The sequence below is a fragment of the Electrona antarctica genome (genome assembly GCF_951216825.1).
Source record: "Electrona antarctica genome assembly, chromosome: 5".
Classification (NCBI taxonomy): Eukaryota; Metazoa; Chordata; class Actinopteri; order Myctophiformes; family Myctophidae; genus Electrona; species Electrona antarctica.
In genome coordinates this window covers 43,478,073-43,505,108 of record NC_136810.1, presented here as the reverse complement: position 1 = coordinate 43,505,108, position 27,036 = coordinate 43,478,073, and the positions used below count along the sequence as shown (strand labels likewise).

The following is a 27,036-nucleotide window of genomic DNA, read 5'->3' as shown; positions in this document are numbered from 1 at the left end:
ACTGTGTACATAGACAGGAGAAACACTGCCGTGTGTACATAGACAGGAGAAACACTGCCGTGTGTACATAGACAGGTGAAGCACTGCCATGTGTACATAGACAGGAGAAACACTGCCGTGTGTACATAGACAGGAGAAACACTGCCGTGTGTAGTACTGTGTACATAGACAGGTGAAGCACTGCCGTGTGTACATAGACAGGATAAGCACTGTACTGTGTACAGTACATAGACAGGTGACAGATGAAAGGAAAGACCTGGATCAGTGGAGGAACTACAAACAATGCAGACGACGTGTCACCTGCCTATATATGTGCATTGTGCATTCGTGTGCATGACTGACGTGCATCTGTATACACACTGTATGTGCAGTACTGACTAACCGTATTTACACACAAAAAAATACCACAGGAAAACAATATACTGACATGACATTCGTTATCTATTATTGCCAACAAACTATATAGTGCTAGAAAGGGTCCTGGACAGTGTCGATTTCGTCGACTAATACTATGGCAAAAAATGTTCGTCGACTACCTTTTTTCACTGACGAAAACTAAATGGAAACTAAATGAAAGCCAAGCTATGATGACTAAAACTAAGACTAAATACAAACAAATAAAAACTAGACTAAAATGTTAGGGAGGGACTAGTAGTGGACAAGAGATCCAGTATGAGTCATTTTACACTGGCATGTTGAAAATAGCAGATCTACAAGCTCACAGCGCGTCGCACTGCGACGCGTTGTGAGCCCACCAAAATACATTTTAGCCGACTAAATCAACAAAGTCGACAAAATCTTATGATATTTAGTTGAGTAAAACTAGACTAACACTAAAACATTCCAAGTGACTAAAATGTGAAAAAAATTAATGAAAACTATTCAAGAGACTATGACTAAAACAAAAATAAAAATTTGCTGTCAAAATCAACACCGGTCCTGGACTAGTACAGGTCTGGTCTTTACGATTGAAACCCACCAAGCAAGCATGCTAATGAATGGGATCTGTTCTCACTGACGGCACACGGACCCTCCACTCGCTCACGTGAATATTTAATTTTAATGAACAAAAAAACAAATTCCTGGCGCGTTCTCATTGAAAATGCATAGACCAGATGTCCCCCTTGTGGCCAGGTTTGGTTAGAACAGTACCCCTCAAATGTGCAGATGCTCTTTCTTTGTTGTTGAGTTGGAAGCATTCATTTTGGGAATGAGCATTATTAAAGCTACATTCACTATTCACTATAATGAATCAGATGTTGTTTTAACCGTATCTGTACGTGTACAGTATGTGAATGTTAATAACGGTAAAATGTACAATGTTGGAGGTGGTCTCTCCCTCCCTTCCATTGAGACATTTAGGCCCTGGTGTCGGGTATAGCACGCCTACTGGTTGACATCTGACAATACGGTTATTTGAAGCAGACAGTGCACTGCACCGGATTGGACATTACATGCGCTACCATCTTAATTGTGGTGCGGACATCATCGTAATGCCCTCGGACATGAAAATGTATGGATTGTATAGCTTTTACAGCGCACAAGACTCAAACAACTTTGAATGTTCAAAAGCACGTGCCACTGGTGTGAAAAAACAAACACTCGATGACCATGGAGTTAAATTTAACCATTTATGATTATACTTAGGGTGCGTTTGGAATTATGCTCTGAGAAGCCGATGTCAGAGTGCTCCGGTGTTGACGTCATTTAGGTCTATCAGTAAATGAATGAACTAACATTGTCGGTTCATCTTTTAAAATACATTCTATAACCTGTTTTGTTGCTACACTAAGGAAGAGGAAGAACATCCGCACACCAGTTTGTAGGCAGCCTTAAAATAAAGTAAGTCTCGGAGCTCTACAAACTGGTGTGCGGATGTTCTTCCTCTTCTTTGATGTTTGCCTTGATGCCTGACATCCAACACCTGGCCTGAATATAGGCATTGAGATGTGCACACAATCTGCTCTGTGAACGATCGCATTTTGCAATGACTTAAAACTTGTCAAGCGGTGACCACTGACCATTCTGAATGTCTTAACAACCAGAGATCACAACCAGAGACCACTGACCATTCTGAATGTCTTAACAACCAGAGATCACAACCAGAGACCACTGACCATTCTGAATGTCTTAACAACCAGAGATCACGCTCAGAGTGCGCTCCAACTCTCTTGAGTGATATTTCCGAACGCACCCTTAGTTCAGGGGTTCTCAACCCGTGGGTCGCGACCCCTCGGGGGGGGTCGCCAAATTATTTTAGGGGGTCCCCAAATTATTTAAAAAAAATAAATTAAAAAAAAGATTTTTTTTTTAAATCTTTTTTTCACGATTTTTCAAAAATATCAGACCTACAAGCTCGTAGCGCGCCACTCGGTGGCGCGCTACGAGCTTGTAGATCTGCTATTTTTAAATAGCTAAATTATAACAATGCTTAAAACACCAAAAGGGGTTCCCGCCCAAAATGGTTTAAGGTTATTGTAGCAGTCAATTTATATTGGGGGTCGAGAGGGGGCGGGGCGGGGGTCCCGAGACATTGCCAAAGCATTTCCGGGGGTCCCCGGCCAAAAACGTTGAGAACCCCTGCCTTAGTTGACCGTTGTCCCCCCCGGGGGGGATCTCTCTACTAAGGGTGTTGACAACCGCTGCTACAGGGTGTTAACCCATTTAGATAGACCTGAGAACAATATTCTACAAATGCCTTCTAAATCCTGACAGTTTTCTGAAAAACCTATGGTTCTATGTCAGTGGTTCTCTAACTATTTCATGTCAAGGACCTCCAGAAATACATGTATTTGGCCGCCGACCCCCATCTGAAAATATGTTGTTCCAGGGACCCCCACCCAGAAGCAAAGATTTGAGTTAAAAACTCTCGGAAATATATTCAATGATTTGCGCCACATTTCAAAAATAGCAGATCCACAAGCTCATAGCGCAGCATGAGCTTGTAGATCTGCTATTTTGCAATAGCTAAAGTATAACATAATGCTTAAAACACCAAAAGGGGTTCCCGTCCTGATTGAATGGGTTAATGTCCTATTTGAGCATACTACAGCGTCACACGAAAGCATCAAAAGTACTTTTGCTTTTTTTTTTAAATCCTGAAACGTTTTGGACACGTGAGGTTTCCAGCCAACAGAGCAACATAATTACGATATATAGCAATATTTTGTTTTAATATTTTTAAAAGTTTTTCCAGAAAACTTTTAGAAGGTGTTTGTAGAATCGGCCACAGGTCATAATATATTAAAGATGGAGTGCCGTGATTTATGTATTTTTTCTAGTTTTTCATGTGTTTATGAGGTGACAGTACTTCATTAGACCACCTGGTGTGGTTGTTATGTGCAATCTGCAATTATGTCTTCCCTTTGTATTTAGGGTTTCTTCCTGGAGGCTGAAACCTTGACAGTCAAACGTGCCAATGGAAAAAAAAACTGTGATATAGTGACATCACAATGTCATCCCCTCCCCTAACCACTCCCCCTTTATCATACAGCTGTTGGCGCGTCTTCAGTTCAGGTGGATCACCAAACATCACCAGGCAAACCAGGCATACTTAATGAACTGGTGGGCGTGTCCACATGAAAACGACATTTTAACAAATACTGTACACTTTTTTGAGAAAAAAAAAAAGAGAAAAAATCTCCCTCCTTATATAATAATAATGCCTGACGATCATGTTTTAGGGTAGAAAAAAATCACGGCACTCCATCTCTAAGTGGTAAGTAAATTGCAGTTGGTGGTGCATCATCCTCATCATACCCAGTCCTGCAGCGAGCGCTTGCAGTGCACCAGGGCCCGGGGCGTCTCCTTCCGGTTCAGCGTCCTGAGGATGGCGTACACCAGCACCAGGATGCACAAGACCAGCACCAGAGGAGCAGTCACCATCACCAGGGTCATGACCTTGGAGTCGTTCTCTGGGGCCACCCGTACCACCACGTTGACCTGGTCCGTGTCCTGGTCCGTGTCCATGTCCGTGTCCGTGTCCGTGTCCGGTGGCGGCGGCGGTGCCGCCGCGTCCGGGACGTGGTTGTCGTAGTCGTCCTCGTCCGGGTCGGGGGGGTCTCTGTCCGAGGGGACCGTCGGTGGCGGCGGCCTGTCTCCGTCTATGTCTGTAGTGTCTGTGTCGACGGGGTCGGGGTCCGGCGCGGGGTCGCGGAGCCCCTGGCAGCCCATGAAGTCCTTGAGGATGGAACGAGGGTAGCCCTTATCCGCTTTGGTCCGGCTGTTATCGAACCTCCAGTAATTGCTGCCTTTGTAGAAGTAGGTGTAGGCTGCAACGGGCAAAAACAAAACATATATATATTTTTAAATGCATTCGATTGAGGGGAAAGCTAGGACAAGTATACATATCTCTGAGAGCCAAATACAGACCCCCACCAAATATATAGAGTTTAAGGCCATGAACCATTTCACTTGAAAACTGAGAAAACTGAGCACCATATAGACCAGAAGATTGTGTGTGTGTGTGTGTGTGTGTGTGTGTGTGTGCGTGCGTGCGTGCGTGCGTGCGTGCGTGCGTGCGTGCGTGCGTGCGTGCGTGTAGCTAACCTCACTAACCACCAGGCCAATGAGCATCATATCTCACACTGACAGCTAGACTGCTCCGCTTGTGTTCACGCCAGGATGCGCAAACTCCATACGTGAGCAGCCTTGCTCGCTGTTATAGAACTTTGGTTACATTCGTAACCCCCAGTTTCCACACACATGCCATTGCTTACTGTATGTGCACACTCTCTCCCAATTTGACACATTTTTAAAATGCGGCAGCCCATGGTCTACATTCCAAACAGACTTAGCGGAGACATCATTTGGGTGGAGAATGAAAGCCAAGCTATAGCGGAGAGACTTGCTTAATTTGGGTGGAGATGCGATGTCGGCCGCGGATTAGAGAGCCTCTGCCAGGAATGTACTGTAGTTTTCCAATCTCCAAACTGGAGCTCACATTCCAATGGTTTCTCTCTCATATTCCCCTGATTAATTCATAATGTATTTTTGTAAGGTTTGGTCCCGGGCAGACTCCAAAATACTCCTCCTTTGGGCTTGGAGCTGAAAACATATCCTGTTTTGTAAAATGCTCTGCAGTAATGTCAAGTATATAGTGAGTCATAGTAAAATGCTCTGCAGTAATGTCAAGTATATAGTGAGTCATAGTAAAATGCTCTGCAGTAATGTCAAGTATATAGTGAGTCATAGTAAAATGCTCTGCAGTAATGTCAAGTATATAGTGAGTCATAGTAAAATGCTCTGCAGTAATGTCAAGTATATAGTGAGTCATAGTAACATGCTCTGCAGTAATGTCAAGTATATAGTGAGTCATAGTAACATGCTCTGCAGTAATGTCAAGTATATAGTGAGTCATAGTAAAATGCTCTGCAGTAATGTCAAGTATATAGTGAGTCATAGTAAAATGCTCTGCAGTAATGTCAAGTATATTGTGAGTCATAGTAAAATGCTCTGCAGTAATGTCAAGTATATTGTGAGTCATAGTAAAATGCTCTGCAGTAATGTCAAGTATATAGTGAGTCATAGTAAAATGCTCTGCAGTAATGTCAAGTATATAGTGAGTCATAGTGCACTTCAGTCAAAGTATAGATACCCCCGGTCAGATATTACTCAACTCAAGTGAAAGTCACATTTGTACTTGCATTAAGGTTCTGGACTACTTGCTTTCAAAATCAGTTGAAAAGTATGTTTCCTTTTTTTATTATCAGTGAATTGCTATCAGTGAATCCAAAGAATTTAAAAAATAATAGTGAAAATAGCAGATTTACAAGCTCAAAACGTGTCATTGAGCTTGTACAGCGCGGGTACTTGAGTAGTACATGTATTTAGTTCCTCACCTCCATCGTCACTGAGGAAGGCTCCATTTGGTGAGGATGGGATCCCTCCCCATCTGCTGATGGGTTTGGGGAAGTCTGGGTCAGTACTCCTACTCTCCTCACTGTAGCGCCAGTACCTACACACACACAGAGAGAGAGAGAGAGAGAGAGAGAGAGAGAGAGAGAGAGAGAGAGAGAGAGAGAGAGAGAGAGAGAGGGTGGTGGGGGGGTTAATTTTACTCACATTAATAATGAATTGATGTACGCAGGCACCCACAGAGAATGAAACCACCTATTACAAATTCAACGACAGAACAACATTTGAGTGGTACTTTGTGGTATACTGTGTGTGTGTGTGTGTGTGTGTGTGTGTGTGTGTGCGTGTGTGTGTGTGTGTGTGTGTGTGTGTGTGTGTGTGTACGTGCGTCTGTTACGTACCTGTCTCCTCTGAAGAAGTAGGTGAATCCGTTGGGCTCCCACCAGATGGCGGTGTCGATGCGGTCCGCAGGAACTCCCCTGCCGTATTCCTCTAAAGGCTGAGGGTACCCAGGTACCACGTCAGCCTCCCTGAACAACCAGTACCTGTCATCTGATAGAGAGGGAGAGAGAGAGGGCAGAGAGAGAGAGAGAGAGAGAGAGAGAGAGAGAGAGAGAGAGAGGAGAGAGAGAGAGAGAGAGAGAGAGAGAGAGAGAGAGAGAGAGAGAGAGAGAGGGAGAGAGAGAGAGAGATAGATGACTGATGAGACGGGGTGGATGTAAAACAAAGATTTCTCCACCTTTCTCCAAAGTGCTCAGATTTGTGGGTTCGATGGCCTAGAACACAGATTAGCCATGTTTTGACCAAAATCTTCTCAAAAGGTTCAAACAACTCATCTACCACTCACAGTCGATATATTGGCAAAATCGGTAGGCTCTACTAGACTCAAGTAGAGTACCATAGTGTTGCCCTCTTTTTTAAATTAAAACGGTTGATACTTTTGGCCCCTAAAAAAGGGATGCCATGTAAGTGGTGGACACATACTGTAATAATGGCACATACCAAAAAGTCAAATAAGGCCCGACATTTTGACCAAGCCGATATATTCAACGCGACTCTAATTCCCAGTAGGAAAAGGCAGAGGAGAGACTGGAGCATAAGCTAACTGGAGGTACAACACTTATTTTCCGAAAGTTCTATATGTGGAAATAATTGTCCCCTGACCCTGTTGGACAGACTTTCGAGGCACTTTCCAACATGACAGCCAAAACTATCAGTCAGTATTTCTCCTCCTCTCTCCCAGCTGGTGCAAACGACGCAGCTGCGACTCTGCACTGACTCTGCACTGAAAGGCTTCTTGAACAGATGACCCCAACATTCTAAAATGACAGATTCCTTGCTTGACGAATGCATCGTCTAACAGCGTGAAAATAGGAAAAGAGGCGACGTACCAAAAGAAATGGATCCGTGGCCAAAAAGCATTAAATCAATATCACAGTATGTCATGGTGAAAGTGAAAGCACTGCGATGCAATATCCTTCATCCAACAGCAGGTTCTTAAGACATGTGTGTCTCAGCAGTGTTGATTTTGACAGCACATTTTGATTTTAGTTTTAGTCTCTTGAATAGTTTTCATTTAGATTTAGTCACATTTGAGTCACCTGGAATGTTTTTTTTTTTTTTTATGTTTTTTTTTGTGGCTTTCGCCTTTATTTTATATTTTTTATGGAGGGACAGACAGTAGGCTGACAGGAAATGGGGAGAGAGATGGGGGGGTGACATGCAGTAAAGGCCGTCGGGATCGGGAGTCGAACCCGCGGCACAATGCCAGACTGGATTACCAGCCAAGGTGCCTGGACCGCTGAGCCACGGCCCAGGCCACCTGGAATGTTTTAGTGTTTAGTCGACTAAATTTCATATGATTTTAGTCGACTAAATCTACAGTTGATTTAGTTGACTAAAATGTGTTTTGGCAGGCCTTGATGCCGTCGTAATGACTGATTTTACACTTGTAGAAAATAGCAGATCTACAAAGACCCCACCTGGCCTTACTAATTAGCACACACATTACGCACTACCGGGCCCGAAAATGTAAAAAAAAATAATAATAATAGAAAATTTCAAAATGATGATTCATGATTCAAAAATAGTGGATCTACAAGCTTGTAGCGCAGCACTCGGTGCCGCGCTATGAGCATGTAGATCTGCTATTTTTCAATAGCTAAAGTATAACATAATGCTTAAACCACCAAAAGGGGTTCCCGTCCTGAATGGGTTAAAGTCAGTTAAAGGTTCGTTAAAGGTTCAAATAAAATGGCGTGTATGTACAAACCTTTGAAGAAGACAAATTTTCCATCGTGACGTTCATAGGCTGCGTCGATGTCGCTGGGCAGGCCGATCCAGAACACAGATATGGGCATGGGGTAGTTGTCCAAGACCCGGTTCCTACGCACCCGCCAGAACCAGCCACCCTGCAACAAAACACACAATGCAACATTACAATGGTGTGGCTTCTCTTCATTATTATGTTTCCCTTCTTTTATATTTTCCGTTATAATTTCTCCCACTGCTGTCACTGCCGTTGTAAGTAACCTACTGGCTCAACTTCCAAGGAAGGAGCCCTGACCGGGAGGATGTAGGGCCTCCGTCCAACTCCTCCCGTTCAACTTTCCCCTACTGACAGGTCCGTAAGAGTATCTGTAGTGACAATTAAAGATCCCCCTCCCTTTGTGTCTTGTGTTCGTATACTGAACTGTATAGAGGTGCTTGGCATGCCGGATGCACCACAGTGGATTCTCTTTCAGTTTTGCTTTCCTTCGTCGCACCTATTTATTTCACTTTATTATGGAGCCTCTTTCCTGTGGCTTAACTTTATCATCCTGAATTGTAACAAAAGGTTCCATTCATTTTTCCTGCCTGGGGCCAAGAAGAAGGATATGATATGATCATATTCTTGGTGAGACAGGGCCAGCTGGCAGACACCATCAGGCACTGGGAGCCAGAAGTTTGATGGAATGCATTGAAGTCAATGAGAGCCTGGTGGAGAGGCGCATGAATACACACTGTTTTGGAATGATTGCGACCTTATCGGTTCAGGAAAATAAAATAATACATCAATCACAAACCGAAAATACTGAAAATAGCGAAAAACACCAAACAAACCAAACATCTACAAGCTCATAATGCATTGTGATGCGACACGTTGGGAGCTTGTAAATCTGCTATTTTAGGCTTTAGAACATGGAAAATGGGGGACAAGACTGCATTTAACATATAATTTGACCGTACACTACAATACACTTCAGTTTCAAAACACATTGTTCCTGCTGAATGTACTTCTTACTTATGTAAAGGTTATTGTTGATAAATTGTTACGTACAATGATAAACAATAATTCTGAAATCTTATATTGTAGCGTAGCCTCTACAGAAAGTAGCATTGGTATCAGCATCAAGAACAGGAGTCATTCTACCTTTTTCCAACTAGCAGCAGTGTTAACCCATTTTGGGCGGGAACCCCTTTTGGTGTTAGCATTATGTCATGCTTTAGCTATTTTTGAAAAATCGAAGAACGACTGACATAGAAACATAGCTTTTTCAGAAAACTGTCAGGATGTAGAAGACATTTTTAGAATCTGATCTCAGGTCAGAATGGGTTAAGCTCATTCTGATCTTCAAAGTGATTCTAATGAGAGACAGGTGCGCTCATTGCCCTGCTGACAAAAGCCGTGATATTAATTGAGTTACATCCTGTATGCTTCATCATCCAAAATATTATGTAACATATTCATTGTTGCTGGCCGCCACGTAATCTAATGATACGTAGCTTGCGGAGATAGTTCAGTCAGATATACTCGAGCGGCTTCATGCTGTGCTCAAGGGCGCACGGGACGCGACCCACGGGTCTATTATACAAAACGTATTGTTTTGTACTGTGTGCAGCTGGTCCTCGTCTCCAAGACAGATTTCTTCCCAGAGATTAAATAAAAGAACCTTGACCCTTGTCTCACCAGCTGCTGATTTTGCCGCTACATAGTGTGATACTGTACCTCTGCTGAGTCCAAGACTTGTGATATAGAAGTCTCTTCAAATAAATCACCTTCAATGTGACAATGTCAGCTTCAAACATTCTCAGAAACAGCGGAAATTGCCGATCTACAAGCTTAGAACGTGTTGCATAATGCTGCTTTTATGTTGCCCATAGAGTTCAGTTCGTCCATAGAGACGTCACAGAGAGGAAATACTGAAGCGGAATGGACATGGTGGCCGAAAGTAGGTACTGCAGCTCGAGCGGCATTTGGGCCAATCACCTAAACGCGCCGAGGCGGCCGAGCCAATACACAACAACGGCGGCGGCGTTCGTTCATGACTCGTTCGCACTCGCGTGCGGTACTCGTTCATGTTTTTGGCACAGCGTGTTCATGCATGGCCTAAATGCATCCCAGAATGCACTCTGTTCCAACCCGGAAGAAGGGGTGAAAATGCCCCATGCGCTGGGTGGATGTACTTCTGAACAGTTTTCAGAAACGATTCATTGGCAAGGAGGTCCATCACCACCGAGAACCAGGAGCTCACGGACAAACACTCCCTCTAAACCCATTAAGATCTGAGACCAGATTCTACAAATTCTACAAATCAAACTATTTCATGTAAAGGACCCCCAAAATTATATGTAATTTTTTTTTTTTGAAAATAGCAAATCTACAAGCTTGTAGCGCGGCACTCGGTGCCGCGCTATGAGCTTGTAGATCTGCTATTTTTCAATAGCTAAAGTATAACATAATGCTTTAAACACCAAAAGGGGTTCCCGTCCTGAGTGGGTTAAAGCAGCGGGCTCTCGCTTCTCAATGCAAGTGGATGGGAGGAGAAATATGGCGACGTCTCTATTATTTATAACTCTGGCAGTGTCCCACTGTTGTACGACGAAGTGGGGCATTTATTCACGATAAAAAAACACACTAAGAAAACATCAAAAGTTGAAATATGGAAATACAAAGTTTGTGCCCGACAGCAACCAATATGATCTTTGGATTCCATTCTCACGTATGCCTGCATGCTAGCTGGCTCAGTCTCTCACCTTAAAAACAAACATCTCTCCTCTCAACACCGTGACCGTGTCAAAGTCTCCATCGCAGATGTCAGGAACCTGGTGGTCCGGCTGTTTGGGAGGCCGGGGGGGCGGAGGAGGAGGGGGCTGGTGGTCCGGCTGTTTGGGGGGCCGGGGGGGCGGAGGAGGAGGGGTCGGCCGTCTCATGGTAGGCGTGACGGGCTCTGGATCAGGCTGGGGGTCGGTGGGGGGACTGGGGGTGGGCGGGAGCGCAGAGGGCAGACTGGGGTCGCCGGGCTCCCGGGGAGGGTCCGGGGGGTCGAGGGCGGTGGGACGCGGCGGCGGGGGGGTATCGGGTGGGTCATCATCAGTCGGAGCCTGAGGGGGGGTGGGGTCTCGTTCGGGAGGCGGGGGAGACGTCGGGGAGTGGCTGTGAGAGTCGCCGTCGGAGGTGGGGCTTGGAGCCGAGGTGGGCGGGATGTCGGTGGGAAGAGGAGAGCCTGGGGGAGACGAGACGTGGTTAGAATGACAGGAAGGAACAGTAACTTAGAGCCTGACTCATGTGTCGGTTTGGCAGGTAGGAACAGTAACTTCTAGAGCCTGACTCATGTATCGGTTTGGCCCATACATGGACATTATTTGACTTTTTACAACGTATCGGCAATTAGCCGATCATTATTTACTTGTTTGCTTGGTCACTGTATAAATAGACTAACTTTTTAATCAAATCAAGTTTCTCAAATTTTCTCACATTTTGACAAAGTATCAAACGCCAAAACATCGGAAATAACTGTGGTCTTGGACAAGTGACCACTTTTGGTTTGTTATAAACGGCAGAGACGTCAGCATACTTATATGCTTTTATATGACGTTCATATAAAAAATAACATTAAGCATTCTAGCCACGTTGATAACGTTTTTAATAAACTAAACCGTTTGTAAATCCGTCAAGATTTGAGCGAGTTATGACTATTTTTGTTTGAGCTGCCATAGAACATACTGTACTGTAGCACCGCAGCAAAATGGCCGCCGGGTAAACTCCGTCGGAGACTCCGCCTTGAGCCATCTAGTCATCATACATACTGGGGCTCTTTTTAAATTTGTCCATGTTTTGTTTTAGTTTTTAGCTTATATGTTTTTTAAATAGGCTCTATGTTTTATGTTGCACTGCCAATAACTGGAGGGAGGGCGAAATCCATTTCACCCGACCGCCGCGTCAGTCGGTAGTCCGACGCGGTGGTCGGTAAGTCCGACGCGGCGGTCGGTAAGTCCGACGGTCGGTAGTCCGACGTGGCGGTCGGTATCGCCCTTGCTGGATAACTGAGGGGAAACGGTATTTATTTTGTATGCAAGTAGGCCTACATAGGAAAATGACAAATAAAGTGATTCTGATTCTGATTTATATATGTCTATGGTCTAGGACTCTCCAAAATCTGAACCCCACATCTGCAATCGGTCGGTGCTCTAATGAAGATATCCATTTATTTGAATCTTCTGTCTAAGGTTGCTGTAAACGGAGGAGGAATGAGTAGAGGTGCCCTGAGGCACTGAGTGGAAAACTATTATAATTCATTCAACCTATATTTAAATTCTCTGAGAGATAATTGAGGGAGACCATCATGTAAATGATGTCGAGATTACACAAATGAAAAGAGTATCTTTGAAAGACACTGTCAGACACTTGCCAAAAATTTTTTGCTCTTTATTAGTTTGACGTTTCGGTCGCTTAGACCTTCATCAGAACAGACAATTAAGCGACCATTCTTTGTCTTTCCAAGATAACCTTTTCATTACTCTATTGCCCTACGCACCTGTCACCAGCCTTTTGATGTGTGCATCAGCCTTTTGCTATAGAGATTACACAAACAACAATGATACCACGACACAAGAACAAAGAAAAACAATACGTTAACAACATAATTATGTCTGTCTTGTCTTGTCCTAATGTCCCTCTCTTTCCACCAGAGGGTGCTGTGGCTCAACTATGCACACCTCTAGACCCTCTGTGATGTGAATTCCCCCCTGGCATGGCGCTGAGCACAGCCATTCTGCCACTTTTCTTGTTCCTGGCTTTGTCATTCTCTTCCTGTCCCAGTCTCTCTCTCTCTCTCTCTGTGTGTGTGTGTGTGTGTGTGTGTGTGTGTGTGTGTGTGTGTGTGTGTGTGTGTGTGTGTGTGTGTGTGTGTGTGTGTGTGTGTGTGTGTGTGTGTGTGTGTGTGTGTGTGTGTGTGTGTGTGTGTGTGCGTGTGTGCGTGTGTGCGTGCGTGCGTGCGTGCGTGCGTGCGTGCGTGCGTGCGTGCGTGCGTGCGTGCGTGCGTGCGTGCGTGCGTGCGTGCGTGCGTGCGTGCGTGCGTGCGTGTGATTTTCCATTCAGTGTTGCTTGGGGATGGGAGCCCTGCTGGTCGCTAAGAGAACATAACACAGTTATGTAATACAGACATCAATCACTAGACCTCAGAGCCAACACAAACCACTCTAGACCTCTACATGAAACCTTTTCATGATACATACCCCCCCACATCGATACATATTTGACCGTGGACCCCCCATTTGAAAAAGATGTCCATTTTGTCAAAGAATATTTAAAAAAAATGATATGTCTACAAGCAGCAACAATACAATGGAACGTCCACAGCCCTATACCTCTGAGATACAGAGTGAGACCACATTAATATGAAGATGAGGTTGAAAATGAGGCAACATATTTTTGCTGGGGAACCCCATCAAGGACCCCTGGGGGTCCCCGGACGGGGCCCACTTTGAGAAAGACTGCTGAGGACAAAGATATCTGAAAATGGTTAAAAAGGATATACTTATTTGACTGTTAATCTTCTAGTCTCAAAGTCATCTGTGTCATCCCACACCTCCCACAGCAGTAACTAATTTAAGTTATAATTTGTAATTGTTTAGTGATCCTAAAAGTGCTGTTTGACATATTGTGTAATATGAAAAAAACGTAAAAAAACAGTTTGTAAGATATACAGTACGTTTGCATAAAATATAAGTTCTGCAGTGAACTATAAGCATAGTCATATTCCAAAATAAATCAGATTGTTCTGCATCATAAGTATTATCAGACAATTTTACCAGGACAACACAAAAAGCTGATTAAAAACTATAAAGTAATAAAGACTGGAGGAACATTCAATGGAAATAAATGGACCTTGAAAACAATCTGCTAGATATAAGATTAATGACGAGATAAACAGAGTTCAGAACAACCACGCACACACACACACACACACACACACACACACACACACACACACACACACACACACACACACACACACACACACACACACACACACACACACACACACACACACACACACACACACACACACACACACGCGTGCACGTGCGCTAAAGAGCGGCACGCAGTACAATGTCATCTGTGTTAATCCACAATGCCATCTATTCACCAGAAGACAGAGTGACATCACTATGGTGACATGTATGTCATTATACATATCATGGCTGTCGGGTGGAATTAACCCTTAGTTGACGGTGAACCTGTGTTCCCATGCTGCATCACAGTGCAGTTATCGTTTAGTAACTTTAGTCACAAGTAGTGGTGGGAGATTAATCGGCATCGAAAGAGTCATTTGACTGGCACTGGCCTCACGATCCCGCCTAGTGTAACGGGTTGTATTGTGTTACTACTTTCCATTGGTTCAATATTTATAAAATATAGATGCATGGTTTCAGCGATATACAAGTGGTGGTGGGAGGGTCTGGACCGGAACACAGAGCCGAACGGAACCGGAGTCTGCGGTCAGAGCATGACAAGAGGAGAGACAGAGAACCCGGTGTGGTTTGATGTTTGTCCTCATTTTCCTCTAATTAAATGACCAAAACAGATGCATGTAATGTAATGATGAACTACAACAAGCTCACAACGTTTCATGTTGTGAGCTTGTAGATTTATTATTATTATTTTGGTTTAAAAGCAGTGATTCTCAACCTGTGGGCAGGTGGGCCATGAGTGGTATCGCCAAGGGGGACCCCAAATAACTGAATCCCATGTGTGGATGGGAAATTTTAATGCATTAATAAATTAATTATTAATCAATAATTTGTTAAAGTGAAAAAAGGGCTTCGTTAAGACCTCCGTAATATTATGGTCAATGCCTGTGTGAAAAGTCGGAGCGATTGGTGCAGGCAGTGAGGAGCTACGACAGTGTTTCATTCACTCACTTAGACATTCACTCACTCAGACATTGAGTGAATTATAGTAGTGAATTATAGTATGATGATGATAATATTATTATATTATATTATTATTATTACATATATTAAAAAGATGTATACTTTTCTTCATCGTGACACAATGTAACGACAATGGTACACAGCATTAGTTCCATTAATCCAAGCTGGGAACACAACTGACGGATTGATTATTAAAGGACAACTTTGTTTAGTTTTTTCAACCAAAGTTCATGTTTTAGGTTCTTATTAGAGAAAGTAAAAGATGAGTGTTAATTCTTTTTCATGTGCTGCTTTCTTTCGTTTTAGCAATTGTATCTACTTTTGATAGGGGGGTGGGAACATTCAAACATGGGGCTGCTGAATACGTTTTTTTTTTTTTACAAACTTTTACAGCGATGTCTTAATTAATATTTACTATAGTCCTAATAGACTCCAGGAAATTACATTTGCCCACAAAAGATCACAGGATCTACTGAATGTGAAGGTAGAGGTACTATAAGGGATGACATACTGTGTGTTGTAGGCTCAATATGTCAGCTTGTCACCTCCCCCTTCACATTCAATAGGCCAGATGACATTTATTGGGGTTTTCTTGGGACTATAGTAAATAAAAAAATCACTATAATTTTTGGTAAATAAATAAATAATGCATATTTAGCCCCATGTTCGAATGCCCCCTGTCAAAAATTGCTAAAATCACTAAAACGAAAGAAAGCAGCAAATGAAAAAATACATATACTCATCTTTTACTTTCTCTAATAACAACCGAATAAAACAAAAGGGGTTGTGAATACACAGCCATCCCTCCTTACCGTAGATGTATTGGATGCCTCGCACGTCGTCCTGCGGCAGGGTGAAGTCCTGTGTGTCCATCCACTGGTAGAACGGAGCCATCATGGCGCTGGGCTCATCCGAGTGCTCCAGACCCAGAGCATGACCCAGCTCATGTACCGCTACCAGGAACACGTCTATACCTGCAGACAGAGAGAGAGACCCAGCTCATGTACCACTACCAGGGAGAGAGACCCAGCTCATGTACCGCTACCAGGAACACGTCTATACCTGAGACACAGACAGAGAGAGACCCAGCTCATGTAGCGCTACCAGGGAGAGAGACCCAGCTCATGTACCGCTACCAGGGAGAGACCCAGCTCATGTACCGCTACCAGGGAGAGAGACCCAGCTCATGTACCGCTACCAGGGAGAGAGACCCAGCTCATGTACCGCTACCAGGGAGAGAGACCCAGCTCATGTACCGCTACCAGGGAGAGAGACCCAGCTCATGTACCACTACCAGGGAGAGAGACCCAGCTCATGTACCACTACCAGGGAGAGAGACCCAGCTCATGTACCGCTACCAGGGAGAGACCCAGCTCATGTACCGCTACCAGGGAGAGAGACCCAGCTCATGTACCGCTACCAGGGAGAGAGACCCAGCTCATGTACCACTACCAGGGAGAGAGACCCAGCTCATGTACCACTACCAGGGAGAGAGACCCAGCTCATGTACCGCTACCAGGGAGAGAGACCCAGCTCATGTACCGCTACCAGGGAGAGACCCAGCTCATGTACCGCTACCAGGGAGAGACCCAGCTCATGTACCGCTACCAGGGAGAGACCCAGCTCATGTACCGCTACCAGGGAGAGACCCAGCTCATGTACCGCTACCAGGGAGAGACCCAGCTCATGTACCGCTACCAGGGAGAGAGACCCAGCTCATGTACCACTACCAGGAACACGTCTATACCTGAGACACAGACAGACCCAGCTCATGTACCGCTACCAGGAACACGTCTATACCTGAGACACAGACAGACCCAGCTCATGTACCGCTACCAGGGAGAGACCCAGCTCATGTACCGCTACCAGGAACACGTCTATACCTGAGACACAGACAGACCCAGCTCATGTATGGTAAATGGTGCATTCATGTAGAGCCTTTATCCAAGGTGCTTTACATAGATTGTGCATTACATTTCAGAGTCTTGCTCAAGGACACTTCGACACTAACTCTGGGGGAGTTCGAACTGGCAACCTTGCGGTTGCCATCCGGCCACCCCTGAGAGAGAGAAACACAGAGAGAGAGAGAAACACAGAGAGAGAGAGACACACACACAGAGAGAGACAGAGAGACACACACACACAGAGAGAGAGAGAGAGAGAGAGAGAGAGAGAGAGAGAGAGAGAGAGAGAGAGAGAGAGGAGGAGAGAGAGACACACAGAGAGAGAGACAGAGAGACACACACATACACACACAGAGAGAGAGAGAGAGAGAGAGAGAGAGAGAGAGAGAGAGAGAGAGAGAGAGAGAGAGACAGAGAGACAGAGAGAGACAGAGAGAGAGGGGAAGATTGTTTAATTTATGTAAATTAATATATTTGGGTCAGGGAAAATATCATCAGTCAGGCAGAAACCTCCTAACTCCAAATTTTAACTTTTTGTGTTTTTTCTTAAATTAACACCCTACTTCAGGGGTTCTCAACGTTATTGGCTGGGGACTCCGGAAAATGCTTTGGCCATGTCTCGCACCTTGGCTGGTAATCCAGTCTGGCAGCATGCCGCGGGTTCGACTCCCGATCCCGACGGCCTTTACTGCGTGTCACCCCCCATCTCTCTCCTCATTTCCTGTCAGCCTATACTGTAAGTGTAACCTATCCCTCTATAAAAAATAATAATAAAGGCGAAAGCCACAAAAAAATATCTTAAAAAAATAAAATAAAACATGAATAAGCAGTTTCAATGCAATAACTGAAAGTTTGTTCAAAAAACGCAAATAAACAAGAAACCAAAAAAAAATAAAAAATAAACTGCATGTACTAATGATAAGCAACCTTTGGGGTCCTCGTTGTCCAGGGTCCACGGCTCATCGGCGTCAAAATGCACGTCTCCGCCCGTGCCAGGGCCCGGGTAGTAGGCGTGCGCCAACGAGCCGCCCTCGCCATCAAACAGGGACATATCGCCATGGAAACCGGAGGCAAACAGCATCAGGATGTCGGCCAGCGGCCCCTGGCTGCTGCTGTTGTTGTTGATGTTGTTGTAGTTGTTTTCGGCGGGTATCTCCTCGAAGGTGAGGGGCGTGACCCGTCTCCAGACGTCGAAGGCCTTGCGGAGTGCGCCGAGCACGCGCTCCTCGTCGAGGGACGTGGGGAACTGTTGCGTTACTATACTGAGGGAGGAAGAGAGAGGGGAGAAGACATGGTTGATTTTGATAGCAAATCTTTACGTAGTTCTAGTCATAGTATTTTTAATCATTTTGCATTTAGTTTTAGTCATATTTTAGTCGTCTGAAATGTTTTAGTGTGCGCAATGGCTGATTTTACACTTGGTTGCGTGCTGAAAAGGCATCCAATACAAATAAAAAAAATTAACCATCATTTCCCTCTATACAGTACCAGTTATATATATATTGAAATTTTATTTCTTTAGAGGATAGCCCCTTGAGTTGTATCGAGGGGGTCCTCGGGCACAACACAATGAATACAGTACATACAGGTAGACAAAACAATACATTAAACATGTCGACACAGCACAATACACTTACATCAACAAAACATATATGCTCTCCAAACCACTCAAACACTACATCAAGACCAGAAACAACTGCACTGAAACACCTAACAAAATACTAATAATAGTGATACTAATAATGAAATAATAAAAATAAAATAAAAATAAAGATAAAGATAAAGATAAAAAGAATAATCAAGCATTAAAGTACACGCCTCTCTCCAAAAATCAAAAACAAGTACAAATGGGCTTCAGGTCTACAAGCAAAGAGGCCTTGAAAATGTTAAATGATGTAATTGATCTCAAAGAAACAGACAAGTTGTTCCAATCAGATGAAGCTTTAAACTGAAAAGCACGTCTCCCAATTTCATTAGATGTTGAAAAGTAAAGTAGTTGAGTATGTCTGTATGTAGGGCGACTGTGGCTCAGGAGGTAGAGCAGGTCGTCCAATGATCCATGGGTCGGCGGTTCGAATCCCGGCTCCTCCTGTCTACATGTCGAAGTGTCCTTGGGCAAGACACTGAACCCCAAATTGCTCCCGATGTGCTGGTTGGTACCTTGCATGGCTTCCGCCGCAATCGGTGTATGAATGGGTGAATGTAATGCACAATCTATGTAAAGCGCCTTGGATAAAGGCGCTATATAAATTTACCATTTTATGTCTAAGAGGGTATCTAAGAGGGTAGAGTTATATGTAACTAATAACTGTTTTAAATATGATGGATAATTAAAGTAAATGCACTTAAAAATGAAAAGCAGCCAGTGGAATTGCCTCCTCGTTTGCGGAGTTAGCCAATTTAAGGTATCATACATGACACAGTGGTGTGTCTGGTAGGGACACCTCAAGTTATCATCAGCCTTTTTTTAGGGTTGTTTTGGTAGACCAAAAACATCCTCGTTCAACAAAACAAACAACAAAATACAGCGAGAGGGCAACTAAGTACTCTGATGACTGCTGGCTGATATGCCTGTCACAATTATTACATAATGCCCAATCGCAATTATTTGAGATAATCACAATTCTTTTTTTTCACAATCGTCATAATTGTCTCCACCAGGCTGAAGGCATGGGGAGAGAGTATGTTTTGCACTCCGTCCATGTGTGTGTGCGTGTGTGTGTGTGTGTGTGTGTGTGTGTGTGTCCGTCTGTGTGTGTCCGTCTGAGTGTCCGTCTGTGCGTGTGTGTGTGTGTGTGTGTGTCCGTCCGTCTGTTACCAGCTAATTTCTGGCACCGTTAACCCGGTCGATGCCAAATTTTGCACACACACACACACTCCCTGGATGCCAACGATGAACCTCTGCCCCACATTTTCCAGAATGGCCTGTTCTAGTGCCACCAGGAGGCCGACTTTTGTAAAAAATATTTTTTGATATTACTCCTCTAGATTCTGTCCAAAAATGCCGCAAATCGTTTCACAGTATCTCTATAATCATTTGCTCAAGACGGATCTGTCCGATATTTCAGATTCCATCCTAATTGGCTAACATTGGCTTTCAAAGTTTGCACGATTGGCCCGTTTTGAACAAAAAGCATCAAATCATGAACACAGCGTGCAATTTACGTGAAATCTTTCACAGACGCTCCAACCCTTTTCACATTGACCTGTTATAGCGCCACCAACAGGTGGATTTCTGCAAAACACATTTTTGGAACAAAATGCCTCAAATCATCCAATTGCCATCCAAGGCGCAAGAAGAAATGGCACCCTTTTCACATTGGCCTATTATAGCGCCACCAGGAGGCCACAACCTGACCTGGCCTGGTGGAGACCTGTGCCCCGACAGCCACTTTATCTAGATCTCATGTAAAATGTCATAAGTGTGACTCCGTAGGGATGGAGCTCGTTAATTTGTTATTGATAATGAGCACCTTATCGATCAGGCTTATCTTATCGAGCCCACTATCGAGCATTTTGTATTATTTTGTGGAAAGACGGGAGACAATACATTTTGAACAGAACCAGTATCTTTTACTAGGGCCTTCAAATACAGAACTTTTCTAACAGACGGAAGGCAATTGAACTTTTTACCAATAAAATAATCTTATAAAATGGTGCATTTATATAGCGCCTTTATCCAAGGCGCTTCACATAGATTGTGCATTACACATTCACCCATTCATACACTGATGGCAGCGGAAACCATGCAAGGCACCAACCAGCACATCAAGAGCAATTAGGGGTTCAGTGTCTTGCTCAAAGACACTTCGACACTAACTCTGGGGGAGCCCGGGTTTGAACTGGCAACCTTGCAGTTACCATCCAGCCACTCTACCCCTGAGCCACCGCCGCCGTCTTGATTGTGTAAATATGATGTCATGGACCGCTATGCTCGATAACAGGCTTGATAAGCCCAAAGCCTATTGATTTTTTGGGTATCGGTTATCGAGCTCCATCCCTAAGCGTGACTAACCTGACTCCGCCAGATGGGGCAGCAGAGAGTACACTCCTCCTGCTCCCATCTGGGAACTCTCAGGCAGACTTGATGCCCGGCCACAAAACGGCATGGCCAATCAGCAGCAGCTAGAAGCTAGAAGCTGCTGCTAGAAGCTGCTGCTGATTGGCCAGGCCGTTTTGTGGCCGGGCATCAAGTCTGCCTGAGAGTTCCCAGATGGGAGCAGGAGGGGGGAACCCAGTGTACTCTCTGCTGCCCCATCTGGCGGAGTCAGGTTAAAGCGTGACAGCCCTACTGGCTGATTGCTGGTCAACGTATTTGTAAGCGTGACAAAAGGATAATTATGTTCATGGTACCATCACCCCTACCTGTATGTGAGCTGGTCTTTGTCCCACTGCTGTCCAGTGAGCGCGTAGCGTCTCTTCCTAGCTCCGCCCTCCTCCATCTCATCCGCCTTCTTGTCTGGCAGGCCACAGCGAGGCCGACGCATAGCCCTACACACACACACACACACACACACACACACACACACACACACACACACACACACACACACACACACACACACACACACACACACACACACACACACACACACACACACACACACACACACACACACACACACACACACACACACACACACACACACACACACACACACACACACTTTTTAAGTGGAATCAGTTGAAGGAAAGACAGGGGAAGTCTAATGCTTAATTTACGCTGCCAGAGTGCAGCAACCACCACACTCAAGGTGAAACTGAGATAATTGGCTTTAATGTTTTTCAGCTGGCCAGCCAAATGAAAAGGGTTATAAAATATACAAGTGATATTACTTTAATTGTGCATGTATTCATGACGTAATTCTCATGCCCAAAAATCTGAATGGCACTCTGCCTTGGTTTTGAATTAGGTTTTGTACTTGCTGCAATTCTTATAAAGCTTTTTCTCTAGAATTAAACAAAATTAAACTCTGAAACTTTGTCATAAGATAAAACAGACACCAAGGAGTTTATTTTTAGTTATAACTCAATTTGCATCAAAAAATTAGTTACTGCACTCTGGCTTTGTAGGGCAGTACGCTCCGCGTCATGTGCCGAAAATAGCCAATCTACAAGCTCGCAACGCAACGTGTCTTTAATTAGTCAGCAACATTATTCAAAGGAAGAGTAGAGCGGGGAAGTTTGGCAGCACTGTTTACTCTGTCGCTACAACATGGACCGATGGCTCTCAGCCACAGCCCTGGGGACTCTGTCGCTACAACATGGACCGATGGCTCTCAGGTTTTAGCCACAGCCCTGGGGACATTGGATGGTCCAGTAATAGGATATTTAGAATGCCAATCTGTTCAAAATCATTTCTGCTACAGATTTTTTCCAAATCTCACATAAATCGGTACACATGATCTCTGGACCTATCGGACTGCGTTTCAATTTTTTCCAGATTTTTTGAATTTTTTTTGTCCGTATCGTTCGGCCTTAATCGTCGTCCGAAGTTAGTGGGAGGGGCCTATTTTACAAAAAATGCCTAAAATCACGAACGGAATGTCCAGATGTCGCGGGTAGTTTAATCAACCAAAAGCCAAAAGCGATTCCATTTTCATCCATAGGGGGCGCCGCAAATGCGAAAAATGTAACCGTTTCTTGAAGAAAAAATATTTTACGTTTTCCCCTATAACTCTTGAACCGTAAGTCGTAAAATCTAAATTTCCTTTTCCATGGATTCCTTGGGTCATGATGCATTTCCACATATAGGCCACGCCCATTTTCAACCTAGAAAGAAATCCTGCAAAATTAGAATTTTCTCCAAAACACACTTTTGGCTCCTCCTACTACATATTTTGTCCAAATCTCACAAAAATCGGCACACATGATCTCCGGACCCATCCGATTAAAACACCAACTACAGAATTTTGGTACTGCGTATCGTTCGGTCGTAATCGTCGCCCGAAGATAGTAGGAGTGGCCTATTTTACAAAAAAGGCCATAAATCACGAACAGAATGTCCGATCCATCCCAAATTTTAATCACATGTCGCGGGTGGTTCAATCAACCAAGTTCCAAAAGCAATTCCATTTTCATCCATAGGGGGCGCCGCAAATGCCAAAAATGTAACCGTTTGTCGCAAAAACATGATTTTTGGGGGATAAATCCCCTCCGAATTACTTACGCATGATCGCAGGGGTGACGTGACATTGTAATTGGCTGGCAATATCAGTGGGAGGGGCATATGTAAGCCACTGCGGCAACCACACTTTGCAATTTTTTTAAATTGAGACCTTTCTAGTTGGTTTATAGAGTGGTGGTTTACTCACAGCAGGAGTATTGTTCACAGCTCCTGTTGCTGTCATTCAACAACTGTTCTCTTCCAGCTGGTTCAGAAATATTTATACAACATACAACTTTTAATCTGTTTAATTAACGACCTCTTCCAAATAAGCCAGCTGGCTTCTTCCTTTCCTTGCACAGTATTTTGGTTCATGTATTGTCTATTTTTGAGGGGCGCTAGCCCCTCCTATATACAGCTTTTGTCCCCACACGTCTCATATTTGCCATTGACAATGAAAGGAGAAATTAGGTCATTGCCCCTCAAATATGACCTACATTTGTGGCAACACAAACATTAAATGCCATTGACAATGAAGGGAAAATGTACGTCATATGTAGATGAGCAAATCAGCTAACCAATCACATAAATTCAGTTGTGCATGAGATGATGTATGATGATGTATAATGATAAGAGCGCCCCTCACTTCACACAGGTGTGGTTTTTGTGCTAAATAAATAAACTAAACTAAACTCAACTTAACCAGTCAACATTACTAACTAACTACAATATATATTGTACTGTCACTTAGTACTTTTCAAACTTACTTACTTAGTACTTAGTACTGTCACTTAGTACAGTCACTTATAGCAAATATCTTATATGACCATTTAGAATAGTATTTCTGTGCATAAAGGGGTGTCCAAGATGACACCTCAGGAGGACTTCTCCCGACGGCCTGTCTGTCCCCCAGGCTGCTCTAAATGCCTTTTTTTTCTGCCTGAATGTTCTTCAATAAATTGACAACACTTCACTGGATATGAATAGTATCCATAATAATGAACGGTGGATGGATCTTGCAAGTTAGATCCATCTAAAAGTACTACACAGTACACACACTGTGACCTGACACCCCCGAAAAGTAAATGACCCATAGTTGCTTATTGTTGTTCAAAAATCAGACCCGTCTGAACTGAGTGTTGCTGTACTGTACTGTACTGTACTGTACTGTACTGTACTGTACTGTACTGTACTGTACTGTACTGTACAAGCTCTCCTCCCTGGCTTCTCTATGTGTGTGTGTGTGTGTGTGTGTGTGTGTGTGTGTGTGTGTGTGTGTGTGTGTGTGTGTGTGTGTGCTTGCTTGCGTGCGCGCGTGCGTGTGTGTGTGCGTGTGTGAATTATTCTTACTACTCAACTGAGTTCGTGCTTGCTTCTCATCTCTTCATTTCAAAGATCAATCAATCGATTCTGTTCCTAATTATCGGTATCACACAGAAAACTAAAGTTTTCAAAAAAATGTTTAAATATTAAATATCTAGCAGCCGATACAGTATGCGAATCCATTGCAAAATAAATCTTTCTTACTTGTGAGTATCAGCGTTCATCTCTCCAGTCACCTCCAGGCCATAGAAACGCTGCATGTCGGCGACGGCTTTGGACAGGATCTGAGCCGACTGCATGGTGGACATCTGTCTACTGGCCTGGGACAGGTAGCCGAACTGACGCAGCCAAGACTGAGGACAGAGCAGCATAAAAAAACAATGTTTTGTCTATGATGCCATGCCCAAAACACGGACACCAGGTTGAAAGTGGATATACCTAAAAAGTGGAGTATATCACTCTGGTTCTAAACCTATTTAGGAGTGGACAGAGGTCGATTAAAAAAAATGGCTTCTAAATCAGTTTTCTGAAAAACCTATGTTTCTATGTCAGTGGTGCTCAACCTTTTTCATGTCAAGGACCCCGATCTGTATTTGGCTACGGACCCCCTCTGAAAATATGTTGCTCCAGGGACCCCCCAGAAGCAAAGATTTGAGTTAAAAACGTTCGCTTTGAAAGAATATACATATTCAAAGATTTGTGCCACATTTTCATGATTTTTCAAAAATAGCAGATCTCGTGCCGCACTATGAGCTTACAGTAGATCTGCTATTTTTCAATAGCTAAAGTATAACATAATGCTTAAAACACCAAAAGGGCTTCCCGTCCTGAATCAATGGGTTAAATCCTCACACTGGCTACCTGTGTGTCAAATAATTGATTTCAATTAAAATACCGGTGCTACTGTTGGTCTATAAAGCTTTGAATGGTCAAAATACATTTCTGATCTTGTGCGATATCATGAAGACATGAACAATGGAGGATCTCTCAGGTCATCTGGGGAACTTAGGGAAGTTTTCTGCCCCTATAAAGCCTAAAAGCAGCATTTAGTTTTGAAGCACCACATGTCTGGAACAACCTCCCAGAGAACTGCAGGTCAGCTGCCACTCTTGTTTATTTTAAAGCACGACTGAAGACCTCTCTGTTTGCAGCTTCCTTTGATCCTTTTTTTCTCTTCTGCACTGAAATTGCATCTGTGTCTTACTTATTTTCCTAATGTGATTTTATAATTGTGTTTCCTTTCCTTGATGTTCTGTGTAAAGCACGTTGACTCTAATGTGGACATCAGCTGAATGGTCTGACCAGCACAAAGAATCAGAATTACAGGTTTAGACAGTGGGTGAAATTATTTTTCTTGTGAGCACTCTGTCATTTTGTAGTATACCGACGAGAAGATAGGGGTGGGGTAAGATAAAGTGGAAGATATATAGAGATTTGGTTAAATTGGACAAATAAAGATACAGTACAGTGTACAGTATGTGATGGCAGGTATATAGAAATTAGAACATTAGCATCAAATGAAGGTGTGTGTACAGTACATGTTACTTATTTTACAAACATTAGCATCATATGCATGGAAGCCTTGTGTGTGTCTATCTACTAGTGGTATATGTATGTGTGAGTGCATTTGTTATGCGTGTGCTGCAGCCACAATTAAATTAAGCAAGGGATTGTGAGGGTCAATCGCTGTGTGGTGGCCAGGAGAAAGTACATCTGAGGGCGCGAGGGAGGGAGTTAAAAAGAGCGAAGAGAAAGCAGAGATACAGGCCAGCTGGCTTCCATTAACTTTACAGCATTCTTGTACTCAGCTGGACCTCTCCTCGCAAGCCAGCTGAGATAACCAAAAAGACGAGAGGCATGTCAACTTTGTTAGCTTGAAAATTGGTTCTTTTCAGCTAACTCACCAAGTACAATGCAACTCAGGTCTGTTTCACTAAGTCCAAAGGGTTTAAAACAAGTGGTTAAACTGAAATGATATTGATAAATAAAACAGCCCCCCCCCCCTGGACTTGCCTTGACTTAGTTGATTATAAAATCAGTTAGTTTATATATAAAAAGCTTCTTGAGGAATCAAAAAATATATAATATAATCTAATCTAATATAATTGCAGCCCTAGTGCTTGTGCACGCGCACAAGCGCAAGCGCACACACACACACACATCTGCAAAATGTGATTTCTAAATTGTAAAGCAACGCTAGACAACGCTGAGGAAGGCCCACCTGGCCGAAACGTGTCCCTTGGCTCGTCAGAGGTAATACAACAGGTGAAAAGGACATTTATTGAGTGCTGGCACTTCCTTCTTTCAATGTTGTATCTTTGAGCCTTGCACCTACAAGAATATACTCTTCTAATTCTAAAGTGTTGCGTAGTGGTGGATATTGCTTGCAATCTCACGATAGATATGTTTCACGATACAGAGGCCATGATACGATATATATCGATATATCGATTATTAAAATTAAAATTTTTAAAAAATGGCTAAACATCCTAACAAGGGGTCTGGGAAGGTAGTGCATTGCAACTTGCAAGGGGGGCTTTGATACCGTTAGAAGTACGTTTGTCAACACTGCCTCACCCAGATAATTCGTGCCGCTTATTGCCATATCGATACAGCAGCCTCTCGATCGATGGGTTGTCTGCTTCAGCA

General features: G+C 43.7%; 1 protein-coding gene across 2 annotated transcripts in view; it reads right to left on the bottom strand.

Annotated features, from left to right (window-relative positions):
• Nucleotides 1-3,104: 3,104 nt before the first annotated feature.
• The window catches only part of LOC306924094 (matrix metalloproteinase-14-like), a 28,495-nt gene continuing 4,563 nt past the window's right edge, over nucleotides 3,105-27,036 (bottom strand). Inside the window, exons 2-10 of one of the 2 annotated variants that reach the window (XM_079502436.1) lie at nucleotides 24,592-24,740; nucleotides 21,324-21,449; nucleotides 17,886-18,220; nucleotides 15,867-16,028; nucleotides 10,873-11,342; nucleotides 8,129-8,267; nucleotides 6,258-6,408; nucleotides 5,841-5,956; nucleotides 3,105-4,271 (exon numbers count right to left, since the gene is read on the bottom strand). In XM_079502436.1, coding sequence (XP_079358562.1) covers nucleotides 3,754-4,271; nucleotides 5,841-5,956; nucleotides 6,258-6,408; nucleotides 8,129-8,267; nucleotides 10,873-11,342; nucleotides 15,867-16,028; nucleotides 17,886-18,220; nucleotides 21,324-21,449; nucleotides 24,592-24,740 — 2,166 coding nt within the window. In that variant the 3' untranslated portion in view covers nucleotides 3,105-3,753. The remainder of the gene's footprint in view (nucleotides 4,272-5,840; nucleotides 5,957-6,257; nucleotides 6,409-8,128; nucleotides 8,268-10,872; nucleotides 11,343-15,866; nucleotides 16,029-17,885; nucleotides 18,221-21,323; nucleotides 21,450-24,591; nucleotides 24,741-27,036) is intronic. The other variant, XM_079502437.1, reaches the window with a different exon arrangement.